At 41.5% G+C, this 16540-nt stretch overlaps 2 protein-coding genes across 2 annotated transcripts in view; one reads left to right on the forward strand and one right to left on the reverse strand.

Annotated features, from left to right (window-relative positions):
- The first annotated feature begins 3879 nt into the window (after nt 1-3879).
- Nucleotides 3880-8790, forward strand: LOC137278739 (uncharacterized). Its single transcript, XM_067811257.1, has 2 exons — nt 3880-3918; nt 5942-8790. Exon 2 carries the CDS (start codon nt 5957-5959, stop codon nt 7451-7453), a length of 1497 nt encoding a protein of 498 aa, XP_067667358.1. The 5' UTR covers nt 3880-3918; nt 5942-5956; the 3' UTR covers nt 7454-8790.
- A 3992-nt stretch (nt 8791-12782) lies between these two features.
- The window catches only part of LOC137278758 (histone H4 transcription factor-like), a 78383-nt gene continuing 74625 nt past the window's right edge, over nt 12783-16540 (reverse strand). The window contains exon 10 of the mRNA XM_067811273.1: nt 12783-16280. Within this exon, the coding sequence (XP_067667374.1) occupies nt 15230-16280 (1051 nt within the window). The 3' untranslated portion in view covers nt 12783-15229. The remainder of the gene's footprint in view (nt 16281-16540) is intronic.

Raw genomic sequence — 16540 nt, forward strand, 5'->3', positions numbered from 1 at the left:
CACACCCAAGGTGAAAACAGGTGTTCTAGCAACAGCGGCAGCAAACGTTGATCAAATACCTACTCTATCACAAAGTTTACAAACATCAGCACTGACAACAAACAAATATAAAAAGTGTAACATTTGCAGAAGAAAAACTAATCGATTCATACACAGACCACGTGCCACATACTGCCTAGTCCATGACAAGACGCCTGTCTAACTATAATCTACTTAGCATTGTAACACCTGACAGGGTGGAGGTCAGAGCCTTGTGGTGTCCTGTGTCAATACCCGCTCTGGAGGACGTGAGCGGGGTCACCCTTACCGACATTGGTGACCCTAAAGACGAGACTGCAGATAAGAATACAACGTTTTAAATTTTAGGTTTTTTTTGCGTATCATTTTTTACGTTTATTCCACCATGAACGTAATTAAACATATACCAACGCCAGAAATGAACGAAATCGATTTCAATGGAAAGTGAAAGTAAAAGAATTGTGAAAATTGTGTAATGGGGTCATTCGAAATCCGTCATTACATAAGGGGTTTGAGAAAAGGGTAAGCACGCACTGCTTTCCAAAAGCGCACGCAACCATCACAATTTGCAAGAAAGTAAATGTTTGTTTGTAAATGATTCTTAATGAAGATTTGTCTGACTTGATACCATCCCTCAAAAGTTACACAGTACGAGGGGCGTTTATTAAAGATTTCCCCTGACCCTCATCTGGTTTTCACATGTGTTTGAAACTACAGACATGTCTATGGGTCATGTGGTGACTTTCAGCCTTGAAGTATGAAAGCTATTTCTTTGATACGCGTTATCTTGATGTAAGGTGTAGCAGTGGAATCAGTTGAGTACCGAGCAGTGATTAAGTTTTTATGCTGGAAACCTCTCACCCTAAGTGAGGTGGAGTAGCATAGCGGTTACAGCGGTAGATCATCATGCTCAAGATCCGGGTTCGATTGTCCACTTGAATGTAATCTATGAAGCCCATTTGCGGTGCCGGGCAATATCACGGCGAGGGACACCAGAAATGTCCTTCACACATTGTACCCACGTGGGGAATCGAACCCTAGTCTTCCACCTGACGAGCGAAAGCCTTAACCGCATAGCTACCACCTTGCCAATAGCACCACACTAAGCATTAACCTGAGAAAAACGAGACAGCATGTCACCGTTCGCTGAAGAAGCCATTCGAGTGACTGAAGGCATAACCACCTCAGTAAGCAAAGAAGGCGAGATTCCCCACCCGATATCCATTTTAGTGAAAAACCTCTGTTTTTCTATGAATGGTACATGGGTAATCCGGATAAAATACATCCATGATAACCCGGTAACCCATGACTGTTACCGCAGACTAAATTGAGAATGGGTTGCTTGCAAAAGCATGGGGTGTCAAGCTCACTATCGCTCATTGGGTACTAATGGTTTGGGATAGTTCCTGGCGAGAGTTTTTTATTTATCTGATAGCTTACATGGAGACTGCTGACATGACAGATGATCATCATCATTCATCATCACCATCTTCATCAGTCATTCATCACCATCACTATCACATCAGTCATTCATCATCATCACTATCACCATCAGTCATCATCATCATCATCATCATCAACATCATGATCATCGCCGTCGTCGTCACCACGACCATCGTCGTCATTATCACCATATCCATAAACACCATCATCATCAATCATCCGTCCTCCTCCTCCTCCTCATCATCATAATCATCAGGATAGTTGTACAGACAGTTTATCAAGCACAGCCGTACCGAATATGTAATGTAATCTTATTTTAAAATAAACCTAGGTATATCTTAGAACAATGTAGAACGTGTGTATATCTGGGACGCAAATTCCAATGGAGCCAAAAACAACTTTGGCAATCTGGATATCATTCCTGACTTGAGTAGGCCTCCACCTTCTTATTATAATATTCTCCTGGGTCTGGGACATAATAGTTTTTGACTAATCGTGATAGAATTATGTATTTTCTGAAAGGAATGAGTGCGAGTACCTACCACCTATACAGTCTTGTTTCAAGACATCCAATTTGTCATTTTTACGTTTTATCAATTTTTTTCTAAAATAAATTACCCACGCAGAGCAAACTAGGGGTACAACAAACTCGACGGAATCTCTAATTTTGGTTTGTTACGACCGTCGTTTGTTATACACCCTTGGCTACTATACAAGACGTGTCAGTTCGTAAACAGGTTTAATATTTGCCATGCTAATAGACTTGAAATGGTACATTATTCCATAGATGTTTATCAATTTGTGGTAGCACATCTTGTCTCAAAATGTGTTGCCATTGTATCTATACGCATGAATTATTTGGAAGCTGAAAGATTATTCCAGGAAAGGAAAACAGTCGGCTGTTCGTTCACTGTAGCTCAACGATAAGCTATCAGATTGGGACACTACATGTAGTTTCAACTCAGTTCATCCGATACAGATCTTGAACAGATATAATTATTATTCATCGAGTAAGGGTGATTACAGTGATCATTGTTGGTACTATGCAGAGTGCATGTGTGGCTGCCTGTACTAGCCTAAACATAATCTGGTGTTGTTATAGTCCTAGCTCACAGAGACACCATACCACAAGCACGAAAACCCCACTCAGATACATCCTACTGACTCTCCGAGTAGACCTTGTTGTACACATTAATGCAGAGAGGCAGTCAGGGACCAAACAGTGCTATTATATTAAATGCGTCTTTTTATGTGACGCAGCCGAGGATCGAACCCGCTACGTTCGCTCTCAGGGCGGACGCTCAAACCACTACGCTATGGAGGCGGTCACCCTGACTGAAATACATGTGTCAGCCAAGTAAGCGAGTTTGACCCGATAGTCGCCTCTTTCGACATAGCCTATGTATCAACGAAATATTATCTTCTGTCGGTGCGCCTGTTTCCAGATGCACCAGATACAATTTGTCTCTTTATCCAGGAATCTCAACACACGCTGTTATTTTGACCAGTAATCCTCTAATTCCGGAAAGCTCCGACACTGTGACAGGTAACCCCCGATAACGTCTGCGTCATGGGGACGATCTAACTGAAGATGTCCTCCAACAGGGGTAAAGTCCGCATGACTGAAACCACATCTGGCAGCAGGTCTGATAATACTTTGCCTCGGACTCAACATCGATCAAAGTGAGTGAGTGAGTTTATTTCTACGCCGCACTCGGCAATATTCAAGCTATATGGAGGCGGTCTATAAATAATCGAGCCTGGACCAGACAATCCAGTGTTCAACAGCAGGAGCATCGATCTGCGCAACTGGGAACCCATGACGTGTCAACCAAGTCAACGAGCCTGACCACCCGATCCCGTTATTCACTTCTTACGACAAGCATAGTCGCTTTGCACGGCAAGCATGGGTTGCTGAATCCCTATTCTCCCTCGGACCTTCACGGGTCAATCGATCAAGGCATGCATTGAAGTAATATACTGAAACGCAACTTTAGAAAATAACATGAAATCTCATAAAAGAAAGCGGTCACGTTTTTGTCTTCTAACCATCAACTAGACAGAAAAAACCCGTTGCGTTTCTTAACGTCATGACGATAACAAAAGCACGTACCTTCCACCCCATCTCCCGACACACACACACACACACACACACACACACACACACAATAAATAAAAGCCTGTTCATTTTGAAAAACAAAAAAAATAAAGTTCGCTATGACTATTTTCCTACTGCTAATGTATGCAAAAATGTGCCACCACGTCTGGCTCGGGGTGAATATTATCTTCCACGAACAACATTATGTGTCAGGACTTTTTCTGGTCTGAACTGAATACAGCATGACTCATTATCCCAGGTATTCCCGTATATAAATAGAGCCGGTGTTTTGTGAACGGTGTCAGTCACAACACCGTCTATTGGACAGCAGTCATAACGGCTCCTTGATCTTTCTGAAGGTAACCTTTCATTCTCTTCGGTTTTATTGTGCAGTTTGAATGATTTACGATGAAAGGTAGACTGATTTACTCGCACTCGCCAGTTTCCTTGTTACGGGATTACATAACGTTAACGATGCAGCAGGAGGGAGGAGGGGTGTGGTGTGGTGGTGGGGTTTGGTGGGTTGATTAATTAGGATGACTGAAGGATCACATAGGATTAAGACAGTTCACCTAAACACGATTCATTCCCATATTTTACTTTATTTCACATGCACATGGTAGATTTTGACATAATGATCAAGCACTACCTCTTAGAACATCAACAATGTGTAAGCAGCAATCAAATGTGTAACATATCCTATCCATTCACGAGATCTGTCACATTTCAACACATTCAACAGTCTCCAAATGGTTTCAGATATCTCGTTGACCCCCCTCCCCCTACTGATCAGTGACAAAGTCAGTAAACTGCAAAAGTCTAAGATAGTCTCCATTCCTCTTCTTGACTCTGAATTTATGATCCACACCGACATACACACACGTGCATATGTTATGTGATGTGCATTGCATTGCATCGTATTATATTGTCCTTTTTCCTGTCTCATGTATATATCTTGCCAATACCATCCTGGTGTACATGTGTATGTAATGTGTATATATACATGTGTATATTCAGTCATGTACCACCGTTGGTGGAAGGTGAGAAAATAATTACCTTCGAAACTTTCGGTATCACCTTTTGCCATTCGGGCAAGTTTTTGTATTTAAGGAGTAAGAGGATTATGAGGTATGGTCGACAGGATTTGTTTGTTTGGTTGGTTAACAAATCCCTCACTGCCTTTAGAGGGTAGAGCGAATGAATTGTTTTCAGTTATTAAATAGAGAATCTCACCCAAGTATCTAGTGATATCAAATATATCAACACGAGTTGATAAAGTAACCTTTTTTACCTTTATCAACCAGTGTTGATATAATTGATATCAGTAGACATGAGGTTGAGATTCTATTTATCATCCAAAATCATTATTCATTAGTTTTCAACGAAACATGTACATCTCTGAACACAGCACTAGCATTAGATTTGCAGTGCAACGATGGCATAGCATTGTGATGTCATCGAGTTCATGACGTCATGTCATTATCAGGGCATTGTGCAAAATCTACTGTCAAAATGATATCTCCTAGGAGATATCGTCTGATCTCACACAAGCGATATCTCCTGTGGAACGCAGTTTTGGATGATAAATTGCTGGTCTATAACTAACCATTTGCAGAAACATACCCATCCCCACTCTTCTCCCAAACAGGTGTGCACTTTCTTTTGTACCTCAGTATAGTTCGAAAATGTCATAGCTGTATGTCGAACAGAGAATGTTACTTAATATACCGTTATTCACTACTGTCATATGGGTGTTGTAGCTAGAATTAGACCTGTTTCCGTCCTAACAATGTAGCACGAGAGATAAGAAACCGTTCCATTACCGGCTCCCCGTGAATACATGTATGTAAAATTGATGACTCGGTGTTTCTATATAATCCCTTTTTGCCAGTTTAGGAAAGAAAGGGAAAATTGCAAATAACGTCAAATGCATCTCGTCAAGTGCAAACATAACAATGACATATTCTTCGGGCAATTATATGACCTGAAAAGCAAAAATTGTCCGATTTTTCACAATTCATGACTGCTCATTTCTCAATGTTGTAATCGACGCTATAAGAGCCACGATTTTCTGAAACATCGCCTCCCGCTCTTTACTCCTAACGACACTAACAGGAGTGAGTATGGTTTTACTGAGAGCTACATATTTACCTGTCAGGAAGTTATGCAGTTTGAATTCACCTGATGAAGGGGCAAAACGTAGCCCAGAAACGTCGTGGTTTAAATAGTAAATAAGTTGTTCATCCATACCATATCTTATTATGTATGTTGTAAGATTGACAACTCACTTGATGTCCGATTGTCTACACGTGAAGTATTCATCATGAAATTAAGTTATATCTATTTCTGAACACCTTCACTTTGCTGTATTCTATTTTACAGGTATCTCAAGTCACAATGGTGACAATACAATCTCTCCTAGTCATCTGGATATTCAGTGGATGTCTCTCTACCTCCAGTACCTTTGACATCTTTGACGAGAAGACGAACCTTATAAGCCTCATTCGGGCGTCGGCCTCCTTGGACCCTAACACAGAAACAGTTGGCTACGGAAATGGAACAGTCTACGTCCGTTTTCCTGGAAAGCCAATCCAGAGGATCTTCTACTTTGAAGGGTTCAACATCGCCAGAAAGGTTAAAACGGAGAAAGGATTCAATTCAATGTCAAGAGAAGTGTTTGTGTACCGCGATCTGGACACTGCAGAGATATTAAGCGTCTGGATGAATCCGTTCACAAAGACAGCCAATGAGGTGTTCAACGTCGCTAATGATCCCATTGATACGCCACAGAACTATGGCGGCGACAGGAAAACCATCCTGATCCCACCCGAGCGAGTCAGCTTCAACGAGGACGTCTTCCTCCAGTTCCCAAATGTCCTTGATCCGAAAGATTATCCCAAATTTTCATCCGGACCAATCTACCAGGGAGATGAGCTGTTCGAGTACTATACCAATCTGACAGAGTTGGCCACATCAAACGCATCCTCGATCCAAATGATGGGTTCCTGGTTCAGAAGAGGAGAGTTCCTGCCTTGGATGGAGATGGGCGACACTCCAGGATGGCTGTACTACCATCAGGCCTTCTGGAAGCTAGTCAACGGGTTTGACGATGTGGCACCTGACCTCTTGAAGTACGTGGAAGAATATTATCCTCAGTACCTGCATGCGCCTACTACATTCAGGAACAAAATGGTGACGAGTTGGGATGTGTTCAAGAAGGCGATTGACGCTCGTCGGGCTAAGGGTGACCCCGATATCATCATCCCTCAGGTGGACATCGAGTCAAATCTGAAATCAAAACGAAACTCACTTGACCCTAAGATTGTGGACGCTGCTCTGAAACGAGGGTACTTCAGAGTATACTTTAATGGCAGCGTGTACTCTGAGATTACAGGAAACGGATCTGTAAATTTGTTTAACTTTGATGGACATGTTCAGCTGAGGTTTTTAGGCCTCGGTGTTGATTCTTACAAGGTGGAAGTTGAGATTAATGGCTTATATCATGATCCAACCACGGGAAAAGTTCTCGAGTACTTCGATAACCCGATCGTTGGCAAAACTCAGAAGGTTCAAAACTTCTGTTACAAGGTAATGGCAGAGATACCCGTATCTTCAGCTTTCTCCTACCCGCTCAAAGGGATGGATCTGCAGACTGTGTTGTATCATGAATCGTACAGTGTTGTACACCCTGACACTCTGACAGAGGATTGGGCTATCAATATGGTCAGTCTGTTTGCTGAAGATAACCAGCTGGACCAGGACTCACCCTATTTCTATGGGACATGGGTTCGCTTCACCAGCTGGTTGTCCTGGTTCGACATGGACAGCACTCCAGGGAACATGGTGTGGAGGATGAACTTCTACAAGATCGAGGATGACCCAGCTCGTGTATAATAGCTGTGTATCGGGGCAGTGTTTGTTGTATTTCGTCCGGACAGAGTGTGACCCCGACCCGTGTAGTTTAGTGTTGCTGGTGCACCAGGACAAGATTTGGAGGGCGTATTTCTTCCAGACAATATATGGCCCCAGCCGTGTAGGACAGGCTTGTGAGATATTATGGAAGGTTTACCTCTCCAAAAGAGGGTGGCTCTAGTCGTGTAGGGTACTTTCTATGTACATGGTGAGAAGGTATGAAGGGTGTACTTCTACCAGAAGTGACCTCGGTAGTTGAGAATAGTTTCTATATATATTTATGTCAGAACAAGGTATGGAGGGACTGCTTGTGCTAGAAGTGACGACAGTAGTTTAGTATAGTTTCGATACTTTTACCAGATAGACGATCACCTAGATAGTGTGAGACCATTCCTCAGTGCACCTTGTTCCTTGAAGGACGTGAGAGTGAAATTCACGTTTGAAGAGAGAAGTTGTCTCTACTATCTAGGATAGATAGGCAATGGTGTCGATTGGTTGTTGTATATAGCAGTATTCCTGCACTGTGATGACTGTGTGTAAATACCCGAGTGTGCACCAGACAATCCAGTGATTGACATATGTGCATCGATCTGAACAATTGTGTTACGATGACATACCTCACCCAAGTGAGACGGTCTGACCATCCGATCCAATTAGTTTCCTCTTACAAGCTTGGGTAAGGTCTACAGAAGATCTATTCTAACGCCACGGGTCAGACATGTGGTAGACTTTCTTTGACAGGACTGAAGAAGGCCCCCTTGACGTGTCTGATAGATGTGATCACATTCGTCAAACGTACAAGTAGTTTGATCAGGTTTGAAGACACATGGACCATTTCCGCTGTCCTCTGTATGTTACTGGCGACCAATAACCAATGACTGTATTGTGTTGTTAACAATTAGTTTTTAATGCTCTTAAACTAATTTTATAAGATATGTGATTATCTAGATCTACTGTTCCTCGATGACAGGATTTTAAAATTTTCAGATTTTAGTTTGATATATGATTGTCTCGTCACGTTATGCCACTGCAAACGTGTCGCTACATTTTAACTCACTCACTCACTCTGTCACTTACATAGTCTTTTTACTTCAGCCAGCATCCACCCATCCATCTCTTGTACTATGGTTTGACGGATACAAAGATCAATGTTGACATGGAGGATGCATTCATCCGTTCAGGTTAAGAAACGTAACCGATGTGGGTTCATCAAATTCACACATCAACCAGATATTAGATATACAGGAAGTCTTGATTAGTCCAGTTTATGCCCTGGAATATATTCAGTAATACACAAATAAAAAGCATATATTAACATGCATTGCGTCCAAATGTATTTTGTAACCTTTTAAACAACAGCTGCGACTGAAACTTCTAGTTCACATGATAATTATGAAGATAATGCCGCACTTAAACCTCATGATGGTTGTATGAGGCGACATCTAGGTGTGTTTAATGCTGTTACAAATACTCGTACAGCCATACTTACTTGTTCACCTTAACCTGTTCCTTAACTATCTACGATGTATTTGTGTGGTCTGTCCCAAGCAGTTTGTGATGGTGGTGAGAGATGTCATCGAGTTGTCTTTAACGCTGTTACAGATACTGATACAGTCATTATGACTTGTAGACCTGATACAATCTACGATGTATCTGTGTGATCTGTCCCAAGCAATCTGTGATGATGGTGAGCGATGTCAGGTAGTTGTGTTAAGGCTGCTACAAATACTGTCACATCCATTATATAACCTGTAAATCTGGGTCTCCTTTCACAAAGCAGTAAGGTGATCGTAAGTCACTAAGGTAACCTTAGTGCAGTGTTAAAGAATGGCAGTTAAGGTTAACCCTGGTAAAGGTTCCTTCGTGAGAGGAGCACCTTATCCCTTACAATCTACGATTTACCGGAGTTATCTGTCCCAAGCTGTCAGTGACAGATGTTATCCAGTTGTGTTTAACCCTGTTACAAATATATGACACAACCATTACAACCCGTAGAGATGTTCCTTTACAATCTATTTATCTGCGTGATCTGCCCCAATGGGCTTCATAAATTGTCTCGTGTGGGGAATCGAACCAGCGCCTTCGGCGTGACGAGAGTGAGTGAGTGAGTGAGTGAGTTTAGTTTTACGTCGCACTTAGCAATATTCCAGCTATATGGCGACGGTCTGTAAATAATCGAGTCTGGACCAGACAATCCAGTGATCAACAACATGAGCATCGATCTGCGCAATGGGGAACCGATGACATGTGTCAATCAAGTCAGCTAGTCTGACCACCCGATCCCGTTAGTTGCCTCTTACGGCGTGACGAGAGAAGTAAAAATAACTTTTTGATATGTCGATGAATAACATGACGTAAACATCATGTATCTAATCAGTCGGATGTTCGCATTTCTGCACACGCAAGGTCAGATCAAGTGATTCAAAGGTCAGATGTCTGAAAAGAACGATTTTGTCTACTTGCCTCATCATTCGCCATTTGCCCCTTGTGGTATTGTCAAGCATTTAATTACACTTACTTTTCGTTATTCTGAAAAAGGGATATAATGCGACAACCCGACTGTTCTCAAGATCAAGGTTGTGGAACTGTCGCGTTTTCTTAATGTGTATCATTTATTACTCGCTCTGTCTGCGTGTCAGTGTGACAATGCGGGAATGACCCTTCCAGTATTCCACAGATGAGATCACGTTTCGGGTTCACAAGGCCAGTGTAATTTATGAAAAAGTAGCAGCAATGATGACATAAATGACTGCTTGACTTTGGACTTTGGTCAGTCCGTACTCTCGCCATACGTCCTATGGACACGAAGCTGGTTGTAATAAGTACAAATGACAGCAAAGCAGTCCATGAGGTCGCTAAACATTAGCGTGTGTGGGTGAGAATGATTTTACGCCGCATTTAGCAATAATTCGGCATGTCAGAATGTTACCATGCCAATTTGACATTTATATCTCAGAATTCTATTCAACTTAGAAGTTGCTTAATAAATGATCGTAGTTTCAAATCGCTGCATGTCGCTGGTTTGTATGTAAACAAGGGGGTATTCACGTTAAATGATACATCGAGAACATATTCGGTTGGCCTAAATTAATTAACACGGTCCGGGGTAGAATAGGCCTTCAGCAACCTAGGTTTGCCAGAAAAAAGGCGATTATGCTTGTCGTAAGAGACGACTAACGAGATCGGGTTGTCAGGCGCGCTGACTTGGTTGACACGTCATCGGTTCCCCATTGTGCGGATCGATGCTCAAGTTGATCACTTGATTGTCTGGTCTAGACTCGATTATTTACACACCGCCTCCATATGGCTGGAATATTGCTGAGTGCGGCGTAAAAGTAAACTCACCGAACGTGCATTTGTTTCACTATCAAAACGGTGGAACACATGAGAACATCTCATAAGCACTACAGCTTGAAAAACTCGTTATGGTCCGGTGCACAATTTAAGTGAAAACCGTTAAAACTACTACGCCTAACCCCTTGTACTACATAACAATAGTAGCAACTATGATCATTTGTTAAACCATTGTTAACCTGATGTGAATAAAATTCTGTTTTAAATGCTCAGTTGGCAAGGTAAAATAATACGCAATCTACATTCCACTATGTTCGGGATCAGGTAGTGAGGCTCGCTGACATAGCTGACGCATTCCTTGTCTGGCCCATTCTCGATCATTTACTGACCGCCGCCATATAGCGGGAATACTGCTGAGTGCGGGGTCAAACAACGAAGACTGCCTTCCTATTTTGAACACTGGACTTCTCCGTGCCAGCCTAATGCGCACGTAAAATCGCTCCACGCCGAAGCAACCTATTTTGTGGATGTCAAGACTGACTGACAGAGTATAGGTTTACGCCACTTTTTGCAATAATTACTCCAGCAACATCGTGGAGGGACACACACTTTGGTTCCCATCTGGGAATTCGAACCCGGGTCTTTGGCGTGACGAGCAAACGCTTCAACCATAAGGCTATCCCAGCCCCTATATAACATTGCATTTGAAGTATAATGACATGGGCAATAAACTATTGAGTGAATATGGTTTTACGACGCTTTTAATAGCATTCCTATCTCATCGAACCTTCGAAAAAATAAGGAAAACAGTGCAAAGTCGGCCAGTACTGTTTGATAAGTAAAGACCTAAGGATGTTTTTTCAAAATGTCGCGCTGGTGAGGGATTCCTAATGTTCCGAGGTAGCGAGTTCCATAAATGAGGTGCTGCTACTTAAACGTAAGGTCTTAGCGTTAGGTTTGGTACGAAACTCTAGGCTCAGGTCTGATGGACAGCTTGGTGCTGTACCATTCAAACATTGGTAGGATATCACACAATATCTCAAAGACGATACGGGCTTCTACTGGTAGCCAGCGTAGGGACATCAATGCCCATGTGGCATCTTTTTGGTGCATGGTTCACTATACGAACTGCCATGTTCTGTACCTTACGGAGTCTGTTCAGCAATTCCCGACCATGAGCCGATTGTTGCAGTAACCAATGCAGGACATCAGGAGTTGTTGGACTAGTGGCTTTGTTACGCCTTTGGTAACAAGATGGCGAATATTACCAATGATTCCAAGATGGACGCAGGTCAGGCACACTTGAATAGCTTGGGCTTCCACTGACAAGGGAGTTTCAAAGATGACACCCAGATCATTTGCTTTGTCGGCGAATGTTATGACGGAGTCTTCAACATCCACTGACGTGATACTCAACTTTCGAATGCGCTGTTAGTGTCGAATGAGCAAGACCTCCGTTTTTTCCATCATTCAGTTTAAATCTGCTGGATGTCTGTCATCCGTGTTTTTATTGATTTAGAGCTGCCAACTGCCTCGCTTGCTAGGAAACCTGATATGCATATCAGCATATGCATGCTGGTTCATCCCATACTGTCTGATGTTGGAGCTGCGACTAATTGTGTACAGGACAAACAGGACTGGCCCAGATCGCTGGAGAGCTCCACAGAGAAGCTGACAGTTTCAGACTTAGTATCACCAATCATAGCTGACTGCCGTCCGTTGCTCAAATATGAACGCATCCATGAAAGCAGTATTCCTGATACGCCCACTTCCTGTCGTACTGTTAAAATACCATGGTCCACAGTATCAAAGGATGAGGACAGATCGAGCACAATAAGAGATGCAGTGGATCCTTTGTCTACATTGCCCTGCAGAACGTTAATTACCTTCAGTAGAACACTTTTTCTTTGAGCACGTTTGTTGCTTGGAAACCAACATCAATAAGAGCTTGTAAAATATCAAGTACTGATAAAATGGACCAGACAATCCAGTGACAAGAAATAACATCAACATACACTTTATTAAAGCAACAAAACAACTTTATTAGAACAAATTTTCACATTCTCCCAGTATACAACACATTTATTCAAATCACATACTTCACAGATACACTGCAAAGTCCACTCTAAAACAAGGGAGTTAATTCTGAATAACTCTTGACCTGACAAACCTCCTAATATTCATTGACCTTGAAGTATTTCCAACAGTCATAACCTTGCACTGGAATCCTCTAAACAATTGCACAAATGAAACAAACTAGCCAATCAGCATAGACAAACCAAAGTGAGAACAACTAAGACATTTTCACCTTAGGGTAACTAAATAGGATAACCCTTTCCTTTATGATACTTCTCTCCCTTCCCTTCACCAGGATGTTATACAGCATTCCAGCTTCTATCACTAATCTTTGGCATTATCACTGCAGACAGCGCAACATTTTTCGTCTGGTTTCGTCAAAATACAGAATGAAATAAATAATCATAAAATATTAGTATTCAGACATGCTGCTTTAGCTAAAGAAAAACTGTGTGAACTATTCCAATATTAACTGCCTCTTATGATCCACATACTGCAATATTCCCAGAGACCCATTTCACAAGGTGATCGTGGTGTTAAGGTGGTCATAATTCCCATACATTAACAGTGACTTAGGACAGTCGTAGTGCAATAACTGCTTTGTGAAAAGTGCCCTGGGTCCTTATTCCAAATAGTCTAGCTGTGGCTACACACAAAGACAATAAATATGTGTTAAAAAACACAGAAATGAGCCACTTCATCTTTTGTGTACACTGAAATGCTGACTAGCAAAATGAGAAAATTATGCAGAAAACCTTAGTCTCATTTGCCTGACAACTTTTCAGAAACACACACATACAAAGAAATTGTCTAACTTATGATGATGCTAATTGCCAATCCACAAAGCATTTGTAGCATTACGACCAATCATGATGCTACATACTGAACAACAAAAGAAACACAAGTTTCGAAAAAAAAAAGTCTTGTAAAAGTAAGCAATCATGTTTATGTCTTCTATTTAAAAACTTGACAAAAAGCCAGGGTTGCATTTCTTTTGCTGTTTCATATACTTGATCATAAGCTAAAAAATGGTATTTGACAAAGGACGAAGAATGGACCTTGAGACAGGAGCAGCAATGGGCCCAAGACTGACAGCATTGGAAAACTCCAGTTATAGACTTATATGCTATGTACGAAGAGAATTTAGTAAGAACCAATGCCTTGAACACTTTGCGGGTAGGGTCCCTTTTCAAAACATGCACATTTATACACTTTTGTATCTTCACACAGACATAGACCATTTGCATTTATTAAAACCAGCTTTCACTTCACTCTATTCTTTTAACTTTAGATATTAGTAACTGTACCATGACTTCAGTAAATAGTGGATTGTGATTGGCTAATTAAGGTCTGTTTGGAAAATCATAGATCTAATGACATCAGATCTAAATTTTACTTATCTCCCAAATGAATTCTACTGGCCAAATTTCTGCAAAGAAAACTTTGTGCTCATGACATAGAAAAATATATCCCACAAATGCAGGTGCATTGCAAGCAAAAACAGTAACTTGACAGATGTTTACCGATATTCTGTATGAAATGTCCATATAGCATATTTCTGTTATATATTTAATAACATATTCATAGAAACAAGTAAGGTAACACATGAAAGAACAAGTGTTCCTTTGTTTATTTCAAGAATGTCACTCACAGTGAATGCATACCTTGTGAAGAAACCTTGAAAAAAACAAAGGAACACATGCACTTTCATGTGTTCCCCTACTTGTTTCCATGAGAATATTTACTTCAACCATCCAGCTGTATTTTCTATCTGAATACCAGTTCATTGCTGCTAAGACCATCTTATGTCTATGTTGGAATATGTGAGTTACAATCACCAAGGTGTAAAGACTATCTAAGTTGATGTTAAAGTATGGGAGTTATGATCACTGCAGTCTGAAGATCATTTCAAGTCTATGCTGGAGTATGGACGTTAGGATCATCGTAGTGCTAATGCCATCTCAACACAAGTATCCCAAGACCTGTAAAGCATCTTATAGGAATGTTGCAATGAAATACATGACATGGTCTGCTTCTTGTCTTTGCAACAAAGGTTAGAATCCTTTCTATTTCTTTAATGTAAAACTTCACTTCTGATATAATTATTTCTGTAAAATTATTGAATTGTCAAAATGTAAGCCCTGAACTAGAATGGGTTAGAAATATCTCAAACAATTTAAACCTGTATTTCATTGTACCCCAGGAAGAGTAACATGAAAACTGTCTTATAAATTCAACATAAACAGATTTACGGTAATCAGTAGAGATGACAGTTCTCAAAGACAAGAAGCAAATGTCTGTGTCTTAAGGGCAAGATGACACACACTTAGCCACATATGATCTCATCAATCAGGCCGTCTTTCACAACAGATCTTGTTGTTGGAAGTGTCAAAGATTTTGTAACACCTTTCCATTGTCACTGAAAACAGAACTGGATTGGGCTCTGGTGAGATTCTGTCCCAGTAGAGCAACATCTCCGAGCATCTGGAGGTTATAAGCTGTGTTGTCCTGCTGGGCTGCGGATGGACTCACACCATTTTCTTGACTCCTACAGTGGCCCTGTGGCCAGTCTTGCTCCAGCTTCCTATACACCAGGATTCCATCTTCATCCATGGTGAGAGCCTGCACCTGGCTCTCCCCTTGGCTAGGGTTGCTGATGAAGGTGATGTTGATGGAGGAACCAGATTGGACTTGACCCGATTGTTCTTTGCCAGCCTCATCCTGATTACCATGGCGAGTTTCATGGTGTCTGGCATGAGAAACATCAGAACTTTGAGAAGCACCTGAAACTGATCCTGCAGGAGTTGAAGCCTGAAATGTGTCAGAACCTGTTCTTTGGAAACGATCTGAACTAGATCCTTGGAATGGACTTTGGTTTGGGGCAAGGAAACCTCTTGAGCTTGAACCATGGAAGGATGCTGTACTGGACCCTTGGAAAGCATCTGAACTGGATCCTTGTAAAGCACCTGAACTAGATCCTTGGAAAGATGCTGAACTGGATCCTTGAATAGAAACTGAACTGGATCCATGGAAAGCACCTGAACTTGTAGCCTGCTGCTCTTCACTATGATGGATCTCATCCATATTGCCATCCATGCCAGAAAAGTCTGACATGGATACATCTGAAGCCTGGGTACCCTTCTGCTCAGGTGGAAAGTCTGGCATAGAAAGCAGAGTACTCTGTTGACTGTGAGATGTCTGCTGGCTCATGTTGGCTGCACTATGTTCTGCAGTATCATATGAGGCTACATTGCGAAACAACAACTTGGGTGTTGGTGGATCAGTGATGTCTTCATGCTCAGACCCTTCTTTCTTGGATGACACAGATTCGTGAGAATCATCTTGCATTGATTCATTGTCCATTATCTCATCTGAAACCTCAATGCTCTCATATCGTATGGTTTGGAGTCTTAGTGTGCCATCCTCATGGACTTTATACCTAAAAGCAGCAAAGAAACATCCAGCTAGAGATAGATTGACCATGTAATATACACAAAAATTACAAAGACATTAGACTGCAATCCAGATGGAATATAGACACTTCTCTCTCTGGTGTCTGTGATTTGAACCATTTCCAACAAATAAAAAGAGAAACAGGAACATACTTGAAAAAAGAGTGTGCTCTCTCCATAACAGACCATAACACAATGCCTGTTATCTGAAATCTAATGTGTTCTCTGCAGGTAACAGACCATAAAA

Source organism: Haliotis asinina, chromosome 1 (genome assembly GCF_037392515.1).
Source record: "Haliotis asinina isolate JCU_RB_2024 chromosome 1, JCU_Hal_asi_v2, whole genome shotgun sequence".
Classification (NCBI taxonomy): Eukaryota; Metazoa; Mollusca; class Gastropoda; order Lepetellida; family Haliotidae; genus Haliotis; species Haliotis asinina.

Coding starts and splice junctions, on each gene's coding strand:
- LOC137278739 (XM_067811257.1), top strand. CDS start 5,957: ATGGTGACAATACAATCTCTCCTAGTCATCTGGATATTCAGTGGATGT.